This window comes from Podarcis liolepis (genome assembly GCF_965112155.1).
Source record: "Podarcis liolepis genome assembly, chromosome: 6".
NCBI lineage: Eukaryota > Metazoa > Chordata > Lepidosauria > Squamata > Lacertidae > Podarcis > Podarcis liolepis.
This window is the reverse complement of record NC_139559.1, coordinates 7,893,496-7,915,991: the sequence shown is the minus strand read 5'-3', so window position 1 is coordinate 7,915,991 and position 22,496 is coordinate 7,893,496. Positions and strand designations below refer to the sequence as shown.

General features: G+C 48.8%; 1 protein-coding gene and 1 long non-coding RNA gene across 5 annotated transcripts in view; one reads left to right on the top strand and one right to left on the bottom strand.

Moving 5' to 3' along the window:
• Positions 1-9,431, top strand: part of LOC310708962 — a 102,638-nt gene extending 93,207 nt beyond the window's left edge. The window contains exons 2-3 of the long non-coding RNA XR_014527263.1: positions 8,253-8,729; positions 8,876-9,431. This is a non-coding gene — a long non-coding RNA (uncharacterized lncRNA). The remainder of the gene's footprint in view (positions 1-8,252; positions 8,730-8,875) is intronic.
• The window catches only part of LOC310708691 (peroxidasin homolog), an 87,917-nt gene that overhangs the window by 41,252 nt on the left and 24,169 nt on the right, over positions 1-22,496 (bottom strand). For 2 of the 4 annotated variants that reach the window (XM_083507333.1, XM_083507332.1), the window contains 10 exons: positions 19,588-19,659; positions 16,790-16,861; positions 12,292-12,363; positions 11,060-11,131; positions 10,013-10,182; positions 7,643-7,760; positions 6,176-6,345; positions 3,847-4,119; positions 2,351-2,467; positions 783-941 (listed from right to left, as the gene is read on the bottom strand). In XM_083507333.1, the coding sequence (XP_083363459.1) occupies positions 783-941; positions 2,351-2,467; positions 3,847-4,119; positions 6,176-6,345; positions 7,643-7,760; positions 10,013-10,182; positions 11,060-11,131; positions 12,292-12,363; positions 16,790-16,861; positions 19,588-19,659 (1,295 nt within the window). Of the gene's footprint in view, positions 1-782; positions 942-2,350; positions 2,468-3,846; positions 4,120-6,175; positions 6,346-7,642; positions 7,761-8,650; positions 8,789-10,012; positions 10,183-11,059; positions 11,132-12,291; positions 12,364-16,789; positions 16,862-19,587; positions 19,660-21,968; positions 22,172-22,496 lie in introns of those variants that run through there. The other 2 variants (XM_083507334.1, XM_083507335.1) reach the window with 2 other exon arrangements.

Sequence of the window (22,496 nt, the reverse complement as noted above, 5' to 3'; positions counted from 1 at the left end):
CGTTCCGACCACAGCAAGTAATTGGAGTCATTCAGACGCTCAAAAGCCATCTGACCTGGTTGTGAGGCCATCTTGAGAGCGATGTCCCTGGAACCCGGAACCAGCTACTCACGACCACCGAGAGAGAAAACAGGAACCACAGCACCCAGCACTCACACGCTGCAGCTGCTGTCCTTGTGTCCACTGCGTCACCAGCTCACAACAGTCAGGAACCAGCCAGTGTCCATCTGCTGCACCGACAGGAACAACAACTTCTGGGACTACTGGAACCAACACCGTTGATGCTGACACCACCACAACTCAGGCTGGCAGCACAATGCCCATAACCTCATGGAACTTTGAAGTGTCAGGCATAGCCCTACTGGCTTTAGCCCAAACGTAGCAGAGTTTTCCTGCACAGCGAAGAAGCTAGTTGAGATGGTAATGACTAGTCAGCTAGACTCAGAATAACTATTTACAGGATTTATTAAAAGGAAAAATAAAACCAGCAGAGTTTCTGCATACAAATAAAAGCAAAATAAATCCTTTCTTTCTCTCTCTCTCTCATAACCATACACAGCACTTCTAACTCCTAACACACCTCACACCAAACTGAGCTAACAATCCCTTGATAACAGAGTTGAGTGCTGGTCGTTAACCAATCAGAGTGAGTAGTTTCTAGGTCAAGCAGACCTGGGCTTTCTGCCAAGAGTAAATTGACACCAGCTTGAGTTAATTGTGCTAAGCTAGAATCTGCAAGTTTCCCACGAGAACCAATTAACAGAAACTGAACACAAACATACCTCGCGGAGTCACCCAGAGTTGCACAGGGGAGCTTCGGACCCCAATGGCGCTGATGGCGTGGCATTCATACTGGCCTTGGTCGTGAAGAGCCACTCGGACCACCCTCAGGGTGCCCGTGGAGAGGATGCTGTGTCTCCGGTCGCTCGGCAACGGACCACCTAACAACAACGACATGCCGTAAGGCAGAGGCCAAGTTTGGACTGAGTTCTTGTGGGCAAGGCTGGCTCCAGTTGGGCGTTCTTGATGAGGTGTGGTGGCAGCCCTGGGAAGATGGGCCAAGCCACATTTTTTATTTCCCACAATGCATCTAGGTGAGGAGCTGGCAGCTGCCAAAGGCTTGGTGCTGGTTCTGAGGAGCACTGGGACTGTTTTAAGGCAGTGGTTCCCTGGGAACAGTAGTTCGTCACAGAGGTTGGGAATTGCAGCTCTGCAAGTGGGCCATTACAGTTTGCAGGATTGCCTGGGGGACGTCACATGCTTTAAATGTGCATTGGATGTGCTTTGAATGATGGTGTGGATCTGGTTATTTATGACCCCTTAAGATGTTAATTAATAATAATAATAATAATAATAATAATAATAATAATAATAATAATTTATACCCCACCCATCTGGCTGGGTTTCCCCAGCCACTCTGGGCAGTTCCCAACAGAATATTCATTAAAAAGCGATAAAACATCAAACATGAAAAACTTCCCTGAACAGGCTTGCCTTCAGGTGTCTTCTAAAATTCAGAGATTAGTTTATTTCCTTGACATCTGGTGGGAGGGCGTTCCACAGGGCGGGCGCCACTACCGAGAAGGCCCTCTGCCTGGTTCCCTGTAACTTCACTTCTTGCAGGAAGGGAAGTGCCAGAAGGCCCTCAGAGCTGGACCTCAGTGTCTGGGCTGAGTGATGGGGATGTAGACACTCCTTCAGGTATACTGGGTTGAGGCTGCTTAGGGCTTTGAAGGTCAGCACCAACACTTTGAATTGTGCTCAGAAACGTACTGGGAGCCAATATAGGTCTTTCAGGACTGGCGTTATATGGTCTCGGCGGCCACTCCCAGTCACTCAGAAATGTACCAATTCAAAGCACACTGGCCTGAGCAGATCTTTGGAAAGGCTGAGTGGGGCACTGCCTTGGCAGGTGAGCATTATGATGGGCACAATTACCTATGCGGTGAGGTTACTCCATACAGTGCTGAAAGAACCCACTTCCTGTTGATCCGCGGGAGAGCAGTTGCCCAGTGATAGCTGCAGTTAGGTCATCTATGTGAATACACTGTTGGCCCAGATTATTAAAAGCTAAAGGCTAAAAGCAGGCAAGCAAAGAGCCTTTGTGGCCTCTCGGTCTTTCAACCTCTGAGGGAGAGTGATAGACCCGACCGACCCAACCTGGACCTCCAGAGGTTTTGGATAGCGACTCCTCATGAGCTCTGTGCTGTCCGGGGCTGAGAGAAGTTGTAATCCAAAACGTCCTGAGGGCACCAAACCGGGGAAGGCTGGTGCCCTGCAAGCATGCTGCATGCTTACAGCTTCTGGAGTCTGCAAATCATTACAGAAGTACAGGGAGAACAAAGAATACCTGCTCTCGTCCAGGCGATGACTGGCAGCGGACGGCCTTCAGCAGAGCAGGGAAAGTCAACGCTTTGACCCTCTGTTACGGTCTGGTCGGTGGGGATGATCAGAAACTTAGGAGTATCTGAGGGGGGGGGGGAGAGAACAGAAATCAGGCCTTTCGAGAATGGCAAAAAGATCCCTTTCCACCCAGAACTGGACATTGTCTAACTTGGGAGTTGTCAACCTGGTCCCTACTGCGTTTCAGGATTCTAGGTGGGCTGTAAGGGGGTTCTACGGCACAAGCTGAATGCGCCTTCCATCGAGCACTGGTGGGCGGGAAGGAAATTTTACCATCAAGAAAGATGCACTAGTGGGCGGTAGGTATAAAAGGGTTGACTACCCCTGGGACGCGGGTGGCGCTGTGGTCTAAACCACAGAGCCTAGGACTTGCCGATCAGAAGGTCAGCAGTTCGAATCCCTGCGACAGGGTGAGCTCCGGTTGCTCGGTCCCTGCTCCTGCCCACCTAGCAGTTCGAAAGCATGTCAAAGTGCAAGTAGATAAATAGGTACCGCTCCGGCGGGAAGGTAAACAGCGTTTCCGTGGGCTGCTCTGGTTCGCCAGAAGCAGTGTAGTCATGCTGGCCACATGACCCGGAAGCTGTACGCTGGCTCCCTCGGCCAATAAAGCGAGATGAGCACCGCAACCCCAGAGTCGGCCACGACTGGACCTAATGGTTAGGGGGTCCCTTTACCTTTACCCCTGGTTTAACCTCTGCAAAAGCATTGTTCAGGCAAATCAGGGCAAAACTGCTATACAGGCATCTAGTTGAAGAGAGAATTGTGTGGAGAGTGAATGGGAGAGATTGCTGAAGAGCAGAAAAAGTGAGCATTTAGATCAGGGGTCAGCAAACTTTTTCAGTAGGGGGCCGGTCCACTGTCCCTCAGACCTTGTGGGGGGGGGATGGACTATATATTGAATTTTTTTTTATTAAGGAATTCCTATGCCCCACAAATAACCCAAAGATGCATTTTAAATAAAAGGACACATTCCACTCATGTAAAACCACGCTGATTCCCAGACCATCTGCGGGCCGGATTTAGAAGGCGATTGGGCCGGATCCGGCCCCCAGGCCTTAGTTTGCCTACCCATGAGTTAGATGCTTTTTAGGCTCCCCATTTATACAATTTTTTCTTATATGCGCAAAGGCCCAGAGCATATCCTCCGCCCAAGCTGGGGGGTGCCTGTCTATTTTGGAAACTTACTTGCACTTGGACACTTCTTAACACATCATAACCAAATTTTGCATGGCGTTCCCTGAGAACAGGGGCAGGTTTTCGTTTGGCTACAAATCAATGCCATTTTGAATCAAGACAGTGGGGCGAAAGTTTCAGAACGGCATGGATTTCAAAAAGGAGGCCCTTCTCACATATGATACTTTTTGTTCCGAGGTAGATCTCCCCGACTTTGGCACAACCTCCCGCCCACCGGTGCCCGGCGGTTACTACGTGTGTCTCGGTCACCTTGCACGATGACGTTGGCCGTGGCTTGGATGGAGCCCTCGCTGTTACTCGCGTTGCAGCTGTACTGCCCTTGGTCCGAGAAGGTGACGTTTTGGATGTACAGCCCCCCGGAGCTGGTGATGGTGAAGCGAGGGTCCTGTGGCAGTGGAGACCCTGAGCTCAGCACCCAGGTGACGCGCGGCAGAGGGTGCCCGGAGACCCCGCATTCCAGAGTGACGCTCTCCCCTATCAGCACTTCTGTGTTTTGGGGCTGGATGACAAAGCTGGGTTTGGCTGAAAGCAAAAGAGAAACGAGGGCTGGGTGCTGGCAGTTGGTTGCTGGTGCTTAGCATTTACAGTGGTGCCTCGCAAGACGAAAAGAATCCGTTCTGTGATTCTCTTCGTCTAGCGGTTTTTTCGTCTTGCGAAGCAAGCCCATTGACGAATTAGCGGATTAGCGCTATTAGCGGCTTTTAGCAGCTTATCTGCTGATCGGATCAGCTAATAGGCGGCTTAGCGGCTTAGAAAAAGGGGGGGAAGGGAAAAAAACCAGCAGGAACTCGCAAGACATTGTCGTCTTGCGAAGCAAGCCCATAGGAAATTCGTTTTGCGAAGCACCTCCAAAACGGAAAACCCTTTCATCTAGTGGGTTTTCCGTCTTGCCAGGCATTCGTCTTGCGGGGCACCACTGTATCTAGTGCTCAGAATGCATGTTCTCACAACAGCCCTATAAGGTAAAGGGAGCCCTAACCATTAGGTCCAGTCACGGACGACTCTGGGGTTGCGGCGCTCATCTCGCTTTAGTGACAGAGGGAGCCGGCGTACAGCTTCCGGGTCATGTGGCCAGCATGACTAAACCGCTTCTGGCTAACCAGAGCAGCGCATGGAAATGCCATTTACCTTCCCACCAGAGTGGTACCTATTTATCTACTTGCACTTTGTCGTGCTTTTGAATTGCCAGGTTGGCAGGAGCAGAGACCGAGCAACGGGAGCTCACCCTGTTGCGGGGATTCGAACCGCCAACCTGCTGATCAGCAAGCCCTAGGCTCTGTGGTTTAACCCACAGTGCCACCCGCATCTCCCACCTTATAAGGTAGGACAGTCATTATTCACCCTCTGTTAAAGAAGGGAATGAGAGTGCATGAAGATTGATAGGGGAGTGACAGATTTCTGGACTAGATAGGTAGGCTTGGGTCTGAAGCAGCAGGCTTGTCTTGTGGTCTTAGTGACAAAGAGGTACAGGCCCAATGCAGTCACATAATCATAGAATTGCAGAGTTGGAAGGTATCCCAAAGGTCATTTAGTCCAACTCCCTGCAATGCAGGAAACTTTCACCCCATATGGGGCTCAAACCCACGACCCTGAGTTTTAAGAGTCTCCTTACCAGCACTTCCACTATTAAAACCGACAGATTCCCATTTTACTTTCCAATACAAAGTATGCAGGGCTTTCACCACAAAGGAATTAAGCCTTGAGCAGTAGTGGGAAAACTGTGACTCTCCCGATCTCCAGCTCCCATCAACCCTGAACGTTGAGCACACTGGCTGCCCACTGATGGGAGTTGGAGTCTAATTCCTGCATTGCAGGGGTTGGACTAGATGACCCCTGGGTCCCTTCCAACTTTATGATTCTATGACACCTAAAGGGCCACAGGTTCTCTACACCTGACTTATTGCTGATCCACTCTGCACCCGTCGAGAATCACAATTAATGAGAGTGCTTGGTTTATACTAGAAGGATACTGAACCAAATTTTTCCACCATTCATCTCTTAAAATGGAAAGGGACAGCAGTAGATTTCTCTGCATGCAGAAGGTTCTGGAGTTAATCCCTTGGTCGCTGTGGGTTAAACCCCAGAGTCTAGGACTTGCTGATCAGAAGGTCGGCGGTTCGAATCCCCGTGACGGGTTGAGCTCCCGTTGCTCGGTCCCTGCTCCTGCCAACCTAGCAGTTCGAAAGCACGTCGAAGTGCAAGTAGATAAATAGGTACCATTCTGGCGGGAAGGTAAACGGCATTTCCGTGCGCTGCTCTGGTTCACCAGAAGTGGCTTAGTCATGCCGGCCACATGACCCGGAAGCTGTATGCCGGCTCCCTCGGCCAATAAAGCGAGATGAGCGCCGCAACCCCAGAGTCGGTCACGACTGGACCTAATGGTCAGGGGTCCCTTTACCTTTATCTCCAGGTGGGGCTGGAAACATCCCCTGCCTGAAACCCTAGCGAGCTGCTGCCAGCCAGTGTAGTCAGTACTAAGCTTGATGGACCAATGCGTCCAACTTAGCATAAGGCTGCTTGCTCTCTAACGGATGCAGCGGCAATTCTTAAATTTCAGAGGATCTTTAAAAGCCATTACATGGGTGGCCGTAGTAGCGTAGCACAACTTCCTGGGTCTTCGCTTCTCCGGCGACATTCTTGGCCATGCACTGGTAGACGCCTTTGTCCGACTCCCTGGTATCTTGGATCATTAATGTTCCGTCTTGCAGGAGGTTCAGACGCCCATCATCTTGCATGTCAATCTCGTTGCTGAGAAACAGAAAGGAAGATTAAACGCTCCGAATCTGGGAACTCCTGGGAGCAGGAAACTGTCATGTTAGCTCAGCCTAACCAAGAGTCAGCCAGGGGCATCCCTAGATACGCTAACTCAAGAGACAGATATGCACATACCGTATTTTTCGCTCTATAAGATGCACCAGACCATAAGATGCACCTAGTTTTTGGAGGAGGAAAACAAGAAAAAAAATATTCTGAATCCCAGAAGCCAGAACAGCAAGAGGGATTGCTGCGCAGCAAAAGTAACGATCCCTCTTGCTGTTCTGGCTTCTGGGATAGCTGTGCAGCCTGCATTCGCTCCATAAGACGCACACACATTTCCCCTTACTTTTTAGGAGGGAAAAAGTGCGTCTTATAGAGCAAAAAATATGGTAATTGTCTGTAAAGCTAGGGACAGGAGTTGCTCAGAAATCAGAACTCCTTGATATTTGGACTCTGATGGAGTCTTCGAAGTAGTCCTATAGTGACAGCAGCTGCCTTGCGCTCCTGTCCTGAATATTGCCACCTGCTCTGTTCCTGCATTTGATGTGGAAATGTGGGGAGAGAAGAGTGCAAAGTGGGGGGGACGACTGCCCTTTACCAAGGGCAAGACATCCAGAACTGCCACTGACATTGGCTGTAATGTCAGGACCCACGTACCTACGGGACCGCCTCTCCCGGTATGCCCCGTGGAGGACCTTAAGGTCCACAAATGACAACACTTTGGAGGTCCCAAGTCGCAAGGTGGTTAGATTGGTCTCAACTAGGGCCAGAGCCTTTTCAGTACTGGCCCCTACTTGGTGGAACGCTCTGTCCCAAGAGACTAGGGCCCTGCGGGACATGACATCTTTTCGCAGGGCCTGCAAGACAGAGCTGTTCCGCCTGGCCTTTGGTTTGGACTCAGTCTGACCCTTAAGTTTCCCTCCCCTTATGGTTTTGATCTATGGGCTACTATTAAAATGAGGCTGCATTTTAAATTATATTTTAACCCGTATTTTAAATTGCTTTTCTCCCCCCCCTCCCCATTATGTTTTTATTGTAATTTTTCTGGTGTTAGCCGCCCCGAGCCTGGCTCTGGCCGGGGAGGGCGGGGTATAAATTATTATTATTAATTTTAACTTGGATAACTTGTGCTTGAGCCTTGCTTTCCCCTCCTCCCTCCACAGCCCTTCTTCCTCGTGTGTCAGATCTTTTCAGATGGTGAGCCCAAAGGCAAAATCCCCAAGATTCTCTGAGGGGAGGGTCACTCTTGTGTTCTGGCTCAGCTGGGTGAAAATCGTGCAAGACTTACTTGTTGTGGAGCCAGATGATCTTGGGCTTTGGGTTACCTTCTGCTCTGCAGATGAAATAGACGGTGTTGCCCAGGGTGACATCTGCGTCTTGTGGCTCGGTTGTGATGCGAGGCCTCTCTGAAAAAGACCGCGAAGGGTACCCCACTTGAGAAGTTGGACTGCCTTGTTCTAGCAGGTCAACTTACTCGCCTTTTCTCTGAATTCAAAAGCCCCAGATACTGCAGCCTTTCAGCGTAATAATAAATAATAATCACAAATTTTTATTTATACCCCGCCCTTCCCGGTTCAGAAAACCAGGCTCAGGGTGGCTAACAACAAATTTAAAACACTTAATTGATGCAACAAAAACAGCATGAAATACAGTATAAAACGTGAATAACAATAAATTCAGAATTCAAAAATCAATTTAGGGGGGAAATCCATCCAATAAACATTAGATGATCACCAGAGCAAGTTGGCTAAGTTAGTCCTATTTGGGTTAGAAAGGAGACCAGGGGAGAATTAGCCGTGGGATCCCAGAGCGGGTAATCTTCATAAAAAGGGAAGAGGGAGGGAAGGAGGGGGAATAAAAGATCAGGCTAAGTTCAAATTGAAAGCCAGGCAGAATAGCTCTGTCTACAGGCCCTGCGGAAGGAAGTTAAATCCTGCAAGGCCCTGGTCTCATGGGTCAGAGCATTCCACCAGGTCGGAGCCATCACTGAGAAGGCCCTGGCCCTAGTGGAGGATAATCTGACTTCCTTAGGGCCCGGGACCTCTAAACTATGATTATTCATGGACCTTAAGGTCCTCTGCGGGGCATAGCAGGAGAGGAGGTCCCGTAAATACGAGGGCCCTAAGCCACAAGGTAATTACTCCATCCCCTTGATGGTTTTGGGCTCTTCAAGATGGTGGCATATCTTCTCATCCCCGCAGCTCCCATTTCCTTTCCTATCCCCCCTCTTTAGCAAGGAACGGACCTAGCAGTTAGGTGATGATATGATACCACCGGTTCCATCACTGCTCTTTACCAGGATGGTGCAAAGGCAAGGTGGTACTGCAGTGTGCCAGCTCCTGGGGGCCGAGCTCTTTCGGGGGGCCCAAATATTTGTGGGCTAGCGGCCCCTATGTCCAAAAAGCACAGAGGCGAAGCGTGGAGCCAACTGAAGCATGGCTCCAGAGGCTGGCTCCTTCTCCTCCTCCATGGAGACGAAGGAGCGCGGAAGCAGCCACCTTCTGGTGATGGTGCCAGGAAGAGGCAAAGGAGCTGTCTGCTCCTGAAGCCTTGCGATGGCCGCATTTGGCTCCGCCCCTGGCTCCTCCCAGTGTCCGGATGTCAGAACATCGGGAGGTAAATGTCATGCGTGAAGTCACACATGGGACATTGTTCCCTCCAGTCGCCCTTGCAAGCTAGCGCCTCTGCTGGGCTGTATGGGTAAACTGGCAGCAGCGCCCTCGGGCCACGTTATGTATTAAATCAAATGATCTGCCAACATCTCTCTCCCTGCCTTGCTTTAGGAAGGACCGGTGTGTGTGTGTCTTTCTTCAGAGTGAGGCATTCTGGGTAGTGAAATATACTCGGAGTCAAGAGTGGATTTCATGCTCTTTATTCAACTCATAGTGGTGAGGAGGAATGGAAGTTCCCCCAGAATGTCTGCTTTATATACAGTGGTGCCCCGCAAGACGAATGCCTCGCAAGACGGAAAACCCGCTAGACGAAAGGGTTTTCCGTTTTGGAGGTGCTTTGCAAAACGAATTTCCTATGGGCTTGCTTCGCAAGACGAAAATGTCTTGCGAGTTCCTGCGGGTTTTTTCCCCTCCCCCCCTTTTCCCCAAGCCTCTAAGCCGCTTATCAGCTGATCCGCTAAGCCGCTAAGCCGCTAATAGCACTAATCCACTAAGACGCTAATGGGCTTGCTTCACAAGACGAAGAAATCGCAAGACGAAGAGACTCGCGAAACGGATTCTTTTCGTCTTGCGAGGGACCACTGTACATTATTTACACAATGGGCCCCACCTGATTGGCTAATTCCGGGATTCACCTGTAGGCCAATCAGGTTGCGGATTCACTTCCACCTGGAGCTGGATTGGGTGGCTCCTGTGGACCAATCAGACTGCTGCATTCTGGACCCTATTGTTCTAGGACCAATCAGACTGCTGTATTCTGAATCCTATTGTTCTAGGACCAATCAGACTGCTGCCTTTTGGTTCCTATTCAACTCAGTACATAACAGGTAGGATGGCCATGAAATGCTCCTACAGCACCAAGGTGGTTTGATGCAGCGGTTAATGATTCTTCAAAGGGGAAGGTGCAGTTTCAAGTTATGGCAAGGCACTGGATGCCAACGAAATAAACAAAACCAATATTGCGGTGTCTTTGGCAGGGGGCTCACCACAGTTGAATTCTTGGGTGGTCAGGGTGACGATGGAGCGCCCCTGAAGCTCCCTTGGGTTCTCGCAGGTAGCTGCCGTCTGGGTGTTGCCCTGCACGGTGAATTTCCTCAGCAATTCTGCCAGCCACATCAGGTCACAATCGCACAGCAAGGCATTGGAGTCCAGCCGCCTGAGGCAAAGAGGTGAAGGAACAAGAAGTGGTGATTATAATTGCCAGAGACTTCCCGGTAGCCTCACAGGAATGGTGACTTTGCACTCAAGACCCCAAAACTCTCCCCAGATGAACCGACCCAGACCCTGCGATCATCAACTGAGGCCCTTCTCTATATTCCCCTCTCCATGGGCAGACATTCTCCCACCATCTCAGGCAGCGCTTTTCTAGCTTGGTGGGCCAGGATCTTTTAAACGAGATACGCTAGTGAAATATACTCAGAGTCGAGAGTGGATCTCATGCTCTTTATTCAGCTCATAGTGGTGAGGAGGAATGGAAGTTCCCCCATAACGTCTGCTTTATATACATTATTTAAACAATGGGCCCCACGTGACTGGCTAATTCCGGGATTCACCTGTAGGCCAATCAGGTTGCGGATTCACTTCCACCTGGAGCTGGATTGGGTGGCTCCTGTGGACCAATCAGACTGCTGCATTCTGGACCCTATTGTTCTAGGACCAATCAGACTGCTGCATCCTGAATCCTATTGTTCTAGGACCAATCAGACTGCTACATTTTGGATCCTATTCAACTCAGTACATAACAGCTAGGGATGGAAACTTGAACCTTCTGCGATTTGTGACCCCATCTTGAAATTGGTTGGGGGCAGTAGCAGGTGCCCAGGGGGATTAGAGGCCCCCACCAAAGGACTGGCTGAACAAATTAGCATCTTGCCCACCCACCAACATGGCTTCTTGAGAGGTTAAGTTTATGTGGGACTGACCATGGGTCTCCCACATTTAGCAAAGCCACACAGCTGCGTCCAGTTGGGACCAGCTTTTTGCCTCTACCCAGAATGATGAATTGTTCTTTGCTGCAGCGATTATCCACTTACAGGCGTTTAAGCGATTCCGGTTGGGTGACAGCGCCCGGCTGGATTCTGGAAATCCGGTTATTGTGCAAGAAGCTGTACGGGGGGGGAGTGAAGAGAGTCAGAACATTAGCCGGGTATTCTTTGAGGCCATCTCCCAAGTGACAGGCAGAGACTGTCCCTGGGTGAAGTTTTAACACACCTAGGTGTGCTCTTTTCAAGTACCCCTCTCACTGGACCAAGCTAGGCATGATGTTAATGTTAGGAATACATTCTTCACAAAACAGATAAGGTTCCTTTAAGTTTAAAAAGCATTCCAGAAGTTCCTTCAATGTGTGGGAGCGGCACTCCATGCTTAATTGGTGTCATCTGGAGATGCAATTAAAAGGAGGAAGATGAGTTTGCAATTTGAGGCGAGCACACATACGCTGTTAGTACGCATGCTTACAGCTAGTTTGGATGTATGGTAAAGTGTGCTGCTGATACTATGAGTTTGCGATATCAGGACTGTTTATTACTAGACTGAAAGTACAGTTGTACCTCGGGTTAAGTACTTAATTTGTTCCAAAGGTCCGTTCTTAACCTGAAACTGTTCTTAACTTGAAGCACCACTTTAGCTAATGGGGCCTCCTGCTGCTGCCGCGCCGCTGGAGCACGATTTCTGTTCTCATCCTGAAGCAAAGTTCTTAACCCGAGGTACTATTTCTGGGTAAGTGGAGTCTGTAACCTGAAGTGTCTGTAACCTGAAGCGTATGTAACCCGAGGTACCACTGTATACCGTGCCAAAGAGAGGAAGAAGGACTGTATAGTTTGTAGATAGTAGTAACTGAAATGCCAAATGCTTGCACAAAGTACAGTGGTACCTCGGGTTAAGAACTTAATTCATTGCAGAGGTCCGTTCTTAACCTGAAACTGTTCTTAACCTGAAGCACCACTTTAGCTAATGGGGCCTCCTGCTGCTGCCGCCCCACCAGAGCACAATTTCTGTTCTCATCCTGAAGCAAAGTTCTTAACCCAAAGTACTATTTCTGGGTTAGCGGAGTCTGTAACCTGAAGCGTCTGTAACCTGAGGTGCCACTGTAATTCTTGACTGTGCATTTGAGTATGACTACAGTTTTTGTTGTCTGCCGCCAGGGAAACTCTGCTAGACCCTTTGGGAAGCTGTTATGGTCAGTAACCTCTAATTGCACAAACCACAAATTGACTAGCATGAATGTCACACATACAAACCGCTTGGTGATTTTCTGACGACTTACAGCCTTTCCAGTTTGGGCAGGTCGCTAAACGTCTCTGGCTCCAAGGTTTCAAGGTTGTTAAAATGCAGATAACTGGGGTGAAGAAGAAAACAGAACATATGGAACAGATCATTAATTCCCAAAGTGCATGCGGGATCATCCTAGCTTGCCACAAGTAAAGCAGGGGTTGTGAGCCAGGATAGAACAGAGGAGCCCCAGATTCACTCAACACATTTGCTGCATTGCAATTCCATGCAATGCACCGAGTGCATTATGCCTGCATGCAACTGACTGTTTATGCAGCCTGAAAAACTACAAAACCCATTATGCCATGCAACTGTGGATGAGGAATGCTTTCATGCAAACATCTGGGAAGCTGCGACTTAAACGAGCAACTAAGAATATATTATTATGAATTACATTTATTGGTCGCTTTTTAAACAAAGTAACTCAAAGCGACTTAAAATATATAAGCAAATACATACAAAGGAACTGACATAAAAGGGGGGGCTAAAAAGGAAAATATAAAAGACATTCTATTTTTAAAAAGGCAGGATTAAAACATGCCACTAACTCGATAATTAAGAGCCAAAGGCCTGGCAGAAAATGAATGTTTGAGGCTGGTGTGAAAAACAACGCAATGATGGTGTAAAAATAATTGTATAAATGACGTTCAATGGTATGGGTAAATGGGTTCCTCTCTGGCGAAAGGGGACCAGGAATGCAAAATATTCCTGCATGATGATCCTGCAGCAGACCTGACCTCAAATGGACCGCCAATCCATCCATCTGCTCAATGCTTTACAAGACAATTTTGAATTTTGACGGAAAGGATGGGGAAAGGGCCATAACATTTGAACAACAACCTGTTTCAAAGGCTCAAAGCTGAGGGGCTCCTCGTTCCTTTGAACTGTTCTATCTATAATCGACAACTGCTGTGACACGTGTAGAGCCAGAAGCGCGACTCTCTAAAAAATGGTATATTTAGAAAGTTTTATGAAAACATAAAGAGCCACTCCTTGCGGCAAAGGCTGATTCTGCAGACTCTTGAGATTATTCTCAAGAAAACCACAAGCGGCTCGTTGAGGGCGCAGAAGTGCTGGACCGTTCCTTCCTAATACATCATCTACAAAGCCGTTGATTATATTTGCTAGCGAGAGATTAGATCTTGGCCACAGTGCTGCACATGAGATCATTTGTGAAGGAGCACATACTTTCCTACATCTCCCCCACGACTCTTTATTTTGTCTATCTAGTGTGCCTTGCGAGACATTTCTGGTCAGGGACTACGTCATCTCAACAGGACTGGGTTGTTGTTTTTTTTACAAAGCAAATATTTTTGGAGCTGTTGTGTCTCAGAGTTGTTGGGGTTTTTCTAACTCAAAGAATTATTATCCAGAGATCACCCCATCTGCCCTCAACCTGGTGCCCTCCAGATGTTTTGGACTACAAATCCCAGCAGCCCAGAGAGGATGGGGATTGTAGTCCCACCAGATGTGGAAGACACTAGGTTGGAGACAGCTAGGGCTCTGACTTCCTGAATACCAGTGAACTTCTCCCACATTGCAGGCAAAGGCATCTGTGCTTAAAATAAGTCAGAAAGCCCGAGGCGAAGGATTCATCTCTCCACTGTGATGTGTGAGCTCAGCAAAGTGTCAGGGACTGGGGGTTGGATGCAGAGGAGAGGTGGGAGGCACAAGCCAGGGACCCCCCCCCAAGGGAACCCCCAGAGGAGGAAGGCTCAGAGCCAGGGGATTGGTGGTGGGGCATTGGGGAGAGGTCAGAGGGGAAAGATGGGTGGGAGGAGGTGATGGATCCCAAAGGGGCAACAGGGTTTTGTGAGCAGGAAGAGCCTGTGACAGGAAGCAGTGCAGACACAGAGGCTGAAGCAGAGGAAGGAGGTCAAGAGATTGCAGAAGAATCTAAATAAAAAAATTCCTTCCAGCGGCACCTTAAAGACCAACTAAGTTAGTTTTTTTTATTTTGACTATGGCAGACCAACACGGCTACCTATCTGTAAGAAGAATCTAAGGCAGCCTTTCTCAACCTGTGGGTCCTCAGATGTTGTTGAACTACAGCTCCCATCACCCTTAGCTAGCAATGCCAGAGCTCAGGGATGATGGGAGTTGTAGCAACATCTGGGGACCCACAGGTTGAGAACCACTGATCTAAGGAGTCTGCCTCTCCTGCTGCGACAAGCTCCCCTTCTCCAGTGGTGGAGCTTCATGATATGCATCCCAGGGGCGTGGCACCCAACGTGGGGGGGGGGGCAGCTGCAATGGCACCCCACCAGGATTGTGGTGCCGGGGGCAGTATGCTCCCCCCGCCACCTATTCCTCTGCCGGTGCCCTTCTCACTGGTCTCCAAGAATGCACAGAGTAATGAGAATAGCAGAGGTGTGCAGATGCAATTTGCTTGGGAAACATCTGGCAGAGGAGGAGCCTTAGAAAATGTGGAAGGCAAGGACCTTCAGACCTGGAATTTGCCCCTTAAGAGCAAGACCACTGAGCTGTATGTTACCTTGAATAAAGAGTGAACTTCACTGACAACGGAGATGAGCTTCTTTTATCGTTGACCTGTGTTTGGCTCCAACTCTGACACAAAACATGGCTGGCTGAGGAGACATGGGTAGGCAAACTAAGGCCCAGGGGCCAGATCCGGCCCAACTGCTTTCTCAATCCAGCCCGTGGACGGTACAGGAATCAGCGTGTTTTTACATGAGTAGAATGGGTCCTTTTATTTAAACTGCATCTCTGGGTTATTTGTGGGGCCTGCCTGGTGTTTTTACATGAGTAGAATGTGTGTTTTTATTTAAAATGCATCTCTGGGTTATTTGTGGGGCAAAGGAATTTGTTCATTCCCCCCCCCCAAAAAAAATATAGTCCGGCCCCCCACAAGGTCTGAGGGACAGTGAACCAGCCCCCTGCTGAAAAAGTCTGCTGACCCCTGGTGTAAGAGAAACGTAAGAGGCTACCTTATACTATGTCCGGCCATTGGTGGTATGTCTAGCTCAGTGGTTTTCAACCTGTGTGCTGTGGCACCCTGGGGTACCTTGAATGATGGTCAGGGGTGCCGTGGGCAACACTGGCCTCTGTCCCTCTTTCCTTCCCTCCCTCTTCTGATGCCATCTTGCGTCTCTGTCTCCCAAAGGCTTGCACAGCTGTTTATTGCAGCAGCCCTGACTATAAGCTCCGCAGGTGAATGGTGCCTCTGGGGGGCATCTCTCTTGGGGGTGAGGGCAGCTCAGAGACTGGGGTGGCAGCAGCGGCTGCCTGGAAGACTCCCAAGGAAAGGGGGAAGGAGGTTGAGGGATCACTCCACAAGGGACGGTGTTTGAAAAAGGGTGAGAGGCTTCCAGCTCTGCAGGCAAGGGGTGACATAACTGGGCTCCTGAGCTCCACAGGGGAGCCGCGGAAAGAATATAGTTGGTCAAGGGAGCCGTGGACTCAAAAAGGTCGAAAACCTCTGGTCCAGCTCAATATTGACTGGCAGCAGTTCTCTTGGGCATCAAGTAGAGGCCTCTTTAGCTGAGATTCCTGCATTGCAGGGGGTTGGATAGATGACCCTTAGGGCCCCTTAAAGTAAAGGTAAAGGGGACCCTGACCATTAGGTCCAGTCATGGCTGACTCTGGGGTTGTTGCGGTGCTCATCTTGCTTTTTTGGCGGAGGGAGCCGGCGTACAGCTTCCAGGTCATGTGGCCAGCATGACTAAGCCGCTTCTGGTGAACCAGAGCAGCGCATGGAAACGCCGTTTACCTTCCCGCCAGAGCGGTACCTATTTATCTACTTGCACTTTGACGTGCTTTCGAACTGCTAGGTTGGCAGGAGCAGGGACCAAGCAATGGGAGCTCACCTCATTGCGGGGATTCGAACCGCCAACCTTCTGATCGGCAAGTCCTAGGCTTTGTGGTTTAACCCACAGCGCCACCCGTGTCCCATAGGGTCCCTTACAACTCTACAATTATATTATTCTAGATCTTCCCCAGAAGATCCTCACAGACAGGTGGCAACTGGGTTGTCAACTGACCAGAATGTTATAACAAATGGTTCAGACCTCTATTGCAGTTGTGCTCTGAATGGCCATTTGCAAAGCAGAAATTAGCAAGCAATGCTTTTCGTGATAAGGAGATCATCTTTAGGAGTTGCCCAACCAGTGCTCTGCAGCAATCTGCTTCTGAAATCATCATCCTCAAGTTACGTGGATCAACATGAGTGACGGAAATCTCAACATCAAAGCTGAAAAAGCAGGAGATGTTTAAACGTAGCTCTATCACCACGATAACTAGAAACGTTTGCAAGCTGCCTTGAGTCGGCGCTGCCCAGAAAAGCAGCCTAGGAATACCTAAGAGTAAATAAATAAAAACATATTACTTTTATTTCATTTCTCAATCAAAGCTCAGTTTCTTGGGACTCTAAGGAGCGCTTGCAGATGGTGTCTCAGGGGGCTGGCAGGAATCCAGAGGTGAAATTCCATCCCTCGTCTCCATGCAATTTCCAACACAAACCTCGGCCAACTTACAGCTGTTCCAGGGAAGAAAGGCCCTTGAAGGCATGCTGCTGGATGCTCTGTATTTCATTCTTGTAAAGGTAGCTTGCAAAGAGAGGGAGAGCGGAAAAGGAGAATAAAATTACATTGGTTGAGAAAAGCTTTCTGGCTGGAGAACAGGAGGACTGCATTGGACGCAACATCCTAAAATCGTATTATTACAATGCACTCTATGTGGGGTGGCCCTTGGAGACGACTCAAAAACTCCAGTTGGTCCAAAATGCAGCAGCCAGACTGCTGGCTGGCATCCCATTGAGGCCACACGTAACCCATGTTTTAAAACAACTGCTCTGGTTGCCAGTTTGTTTCAGGACCCAATTAAATCTGCTCACACTAGTGCTTAAAGCCCTAAATGACTCAAGCCCCAAATACCTGAGAGACCCTACTGAGTCATGAGATCAACAGAGGATGCCCACTTGGTAGTTCCTCTGCCCTCAAAGGCTCGGGGCACTGTGTATCGGCGTTGCCTGGGAGAGGGCCTTTTCGGTGGTGGCTCCAAAATTTGAAAGCCCCTACCCACAGAGGTGCGTTTTGCACCATCATTATACAGCTTTTGGATAATTCCAGAGATGCACCTCTTTAACCTGGCTTTTGACACTCGGGGCGTATGTTTTGAGAACCTCCCTTAGTTTTATGGTGGTAAGTTGTTTTGAATGGTTTTAATTGTCGTGTTTCAATGCTGCAACCCGCCCTGGGACTGTAGGGTGAATGGCAGGCAATAGGTAAATAAATAACAAAACAGAGGTAACTATCGGCTAGCCTGGATAGCTCAGTCGGTGAGAGTGTAGTGCTGACGATGCCAAGGTTCGATCCCTGCATGGGTCAGCAGCGTACAGTATCCCTGCATTGCAGGGGCTTGGACTTAAATGACCTCCCCGTCATGGTTTAGGAGGCACTAGGCAGCCTTCCTCAAACCTAGTTCTCTCCAGATGTTTTGAACTTCAGTGGTGCTGGCTCTACAAAGACCTGAGGAACGAGATCAGCACCAAACTCGTACTAACCATTCCAGGGTGCTCAACCACTGCCACAATATTCTTTCTTCTCTCAGATCAAAATGAGCAGATAACAGCTCATAGGTTCATAGCAGGGGCAATCAGAATAAGGCCCACTAACTGACTGCTGCTTCAGGACTTTAAATTGTGCTTTTATATCAAATTTCCTTTTCTGCATATACTGTAATACTTTACTGTTGCTATGGCCATTGGCTAATGCGAATAAACTTTTATCTCTCTCTCTCAGTGGTGCTGGCTTGGGGCTCAAGGCAGCAGTAAGGTAAAGGTAAAGGGACCCCTGACCATTAGGTCCAGTCGTGGCCGACTCTGGGGTTGCGGCACTCATCTTGCTTTATTGGCCGAGGGAGCCGGCGTACAGCTTCTGGGTCATGTGGCCAGCATGACTCAGCCACTTCTGGCGAACTAGAGCAGCGCACGGAAACGCCGTTTACCTTCCCACCAGAGCGGTACCTAATTATCTACTTGCACTTTGACGCGCTTTCGAACTGCTAGGTGGGCAGGAGCAGGGACCGAGCAACGGGAGCTCACCCCGTTGCGGGGATTCGAACCGCCAACCTTCTGATCAGCAAGTCCTAGGCTCTGTGGTTTAACCCACAGCGCCACCCGCGTCCCTTCAAGGCAGCAGTAGTCCACAACAATCTGGCGGGCTTCACTAGAATGCCCAGATCTTTGTGGGCCGTGTTTGCAGCGCTTGGTGACAATAAACTCCCCACCACCACCCGACACAAGTGAATATTTGCTGGAAGAGGAGGATGAGCAAAAGGCCAGCTGCCGTTGCAATTTCCCATCATGCCCCGCTGTGCCGTGATGTCACTCCAGGGTGCAATTGCAATGAAGACCACCTGGTGCTCATTTAACGAAGGAGCCCTGGAGGAGGGGAGGCCCAGGGCAATGGTGCCAAAAGCGCTGGGCAGGACCCCTTGGCAGCTGAATGAGGATGTCTGCTGCTGACGCCAGTCCTGCTGAGAAGGGGAGTGGAGGTTATGTGCATAGCTAATCCTTTTCCTGCCCAAGATTTTTCAAAAAATAAAAATCAGACATACTTCAAGCTGCTTTTCTGTCCCCTCAAGGGGAAAAAGAGATGGGTATGAAGTTTGGCAAAGCAAATGCAAAAACACAGGGCAGGCAGTGGATGATCCAAACCTCTTTTCTGGCTTAGCGACATGAAAAAGCCAGTTTATCTAATTGTGTTCTGCTGATCAATGACTTAATGAATTGAATAATTAAATTTATATCCATGCTTTCCTCCCAAAGGAGCCCAGAGCAGAGAAACGTTGTACAACAACACAGGTCAAAATAACATAAAAACATGACTAAATCATTTAAAAGTAATTTAAAATATCTTGAAACGTGTAAGACCTAAAAACCACCAAAAAAATCTAATAACGGGTAAAATGGTTGCATACCCTCACAGCTAATAATTGTGTGGTTGCCAGAAGCAGGAATTTTCAGCCATCAAATGCCTGGGTGAACAGGAATGTTTACAAGCTCCTTCTGAAAGCTAATAAGGAGGGAGGGCATTCCACAAACTGGGAGCCACCACCAAGAAGGCCCTGTCTAATGGTATATGAATAATTAAGAAAAAAAATATGCAGCTACAATTTATTTTCCTGCTCAGTATTTACTATGCACATGTGTGTAGCAGGACGTAGATACAATAAAGCAACTGTTATCTGACAAGTCTTAGGAGTGTTTCCACTTTCCTGCTACTAATGTTTAGAGGCTGTTGTCACACTGGGCCTCCTTACAGACACTTACAGGTACTTCAAGTTGTCAAGTCCTTCGAAGGATCTTCGTGCAATTTGCTTTATCAGGTTGTTGTTCAAAAGCCTGTGAGAAAATACGGGAAAGGAAGGCACACATTAATGGATTACTTTGAAGGCGGCAGGCTGTGGCCTCCGTATTACGACTGCAGACACTCCAAGCGTCCTGTTCTCCAGGGACGTCCCTGCTTTAGAGAAGCCATCCCAGTTTTCTGATTTGATCCCAGAATGTCCCACATTTCCTAAGGATGCCCCTATTTTCACTGAATAAATGTTGGAGGGTATGGAGATATATCCTAGGGTTGCCATATTTCAAAAAGTAAAAACCAGCACACCCTAGGCTTGCACCCTGGGGTGTAAAAATGGTGTCAGGGGGCAATTTTTCCTTAAAAAAAACTCAACAATTTTGGTGGGTTTCTACAAAAATGCAAAAAAATTTGACTTGCTTAAGATTCAGGACAATTCAGCCCGGACGTCAATTCTGCCTTTGAAATCCTGATAATGTCTGGGAAAATCTAGACATATGGCAGCCTTAAGTTATCCGACTCCCGAGTCATCTGAAGGGAATCCTGTACAGGGTAGGGTTTTTTTTTTAAATGTTTAATGTTTTGTTATGTTTTTTCATATATGTTGGAAGCTGCCCAGAGTGGCTGGGGCAACCCATTAAGATGTGTGGGCTATGAAAAGCAAAGTTATCATTATGGAATGGGACGTCCCTATTTTCATCAGAGAAATGTTGGAGGGTATGTGATTGGTGAGGCCATGAGAGAGGGCCTCCTCAGGGGCTGCTCCCAGACTGTGGAACTCCCTTCCACAAGAGGACAGCCCAGCTCCTTCTCTGTTTTCCTTTTGCTAGGAGACAATTTTTTTATATATATCTTGACTGGCCTTTGGCCAACAGCTGGCTGTTGTGACAGCGTCTTCTTAGGCTGGGTCTTAGGCTTTTGTGTGTGTGTGCTTTTAAGTGTTCTCACCAATGTTTTCAATACAGTTTCTTATTTAATTGTTTTCTAATATTTAAGCTCATTGTGTGTTTTTGTTTGAGGCTGAATCCTGACAAGACAGAAGTACTGTTCCTGGGAGACAAGGAGCGGGCTGGTGTGGAGGACTCCCTGGTCCTGAATGGGGTAACTGTGCCCCTGAAGGACCAGGTGCGCAGCCTGGGAGTCATTTTGGACTCCCAGCTGTCCATGGAGGTGCAGGTTAATTCTGTATCCAGGGCAGCTGTCTACCAACTCCATCTGGTACGCAGGCTGAGACCCTACCTGCCCACGGACTGTCTCGCCAGAGTGGTACATGCTCTGGTTATCTTGGACTACTGCAATGCACTCTACGTGGGGCTACCTTTGAAGCTGACCCAGAAACTACAACTAATCCAGAATGCGGCAGCTAGACTGGTGACTGGGGGCGGCCGCCAAGACCACATAACACCGGTCTTGAAAGACCTACATTGGCTCCCAGTACGTTTCCGAGCACAATTCACAGAGTTGGTGTTGACCTTTAAAGCCCTAAACAGCCTCGGCCCAGTATACCTGAAGGAGCGTCTCCACCCCCATCGTTCTGCCCGGACACTGAGGTCCAGTTCTGAGGGCCTTCTGGCAGTTCCCTCACTGCGAGAAGCAAAACTACAGGGAACCAGGCAGAGGGCCTTCTCAGTAGTGGCACCCACCCTGTGGAATGCCCTCCCATCAGATGTCAAAGAGATTATCAACTACCTGACATTTAGAAAACATCTGAAGGCAGCCCTGTTCAGGGAAGTTTTTAATGTGTGACATTTTGATGTATTTTTAATCTTTGTTGGAAGCTGCCCAGAGTGGCTGGGGAAACCCAGCCAGATGGGCGGGGTAAAAATAATAAATTATTATTATTATTATTATTATTATTATTATTATTATTAGTTTGCACCTGGCTTAATTTATGCTGCGAGCCACCTCCAGTCCTGTGCTGGGAGGAAGGCAGGATACAAATGACATTAAATAAATAAAGGATAAATTTGGATTGAACTTAAACCCTCACCGCCAGAGCACCATGACCCTGTTCTGGATCAGGGGGCTATGTCCTGCATTTTTGCAAAAGATCCACTGAAAAATGACTGGACCAGGCCAAATCCTGCCACCTCATGTAGCCAGGCCCTTAAATTAATGTGCTTGTTTTGCATCCTGCCAAAGAGGGGGGTGGGGAGGGAGGGAGAGAAATGTCTTATCTGCTTCAGAATTCTCCTGTGGTGCCATTTGGAATTTGTCTGCCTCTCTAACTGGGTCAGAGCTGGAAGACCAGCAAGCTCCGTGGTCCAAAGGAAGGCAAATCGAGCTCTGCAGGCAAGGTCAGGAGGACAGATACAATAGGATCCTGTCCACGGTCTGGACTCTTGTTTACCTTTCAGCACTGTTTTCGCCATCGTTGTCATAACATTCCTTTCCAGCCCCGAAGCACATGAGAAAACCCTTTCGGTTGTGGATTCCAAGCTAATCTTTTTGGCACTGCACTTCTCTCTTTGGCAAAGGAAAAGTCTGCTGTGGAACAGGAAGGTTCTCTACCATTCCAGAGGAGACCTCTGCTGTGGCTCACCTAGGCTGGTTCTTCACTCTCCCATCATCATCATCATCATGATCATCATCATCATCATCTACTGGGTTGTCCCAGCCACTCTGGGTGGCTTCCAACACATATAAAAACACAACAGAACATCAAACATTAAAAACTTCCTAATACAGGGCTGCCTTCAGATGTCTTCCTAAAGCCAGATAGTTGCTTATTTCCTTGACATCTGGTGGGAGGGCGTTCCACAGGGCAGGCACCACCACCGAGAAGGCCCTCTGCCTGGTTCCCTGTAACTTGGCTTCTCGCAGTGAGGGAACCGCCAGAAGGCCGTCGGAACTGGACCTCAGTGTCCAGGCAGAATGA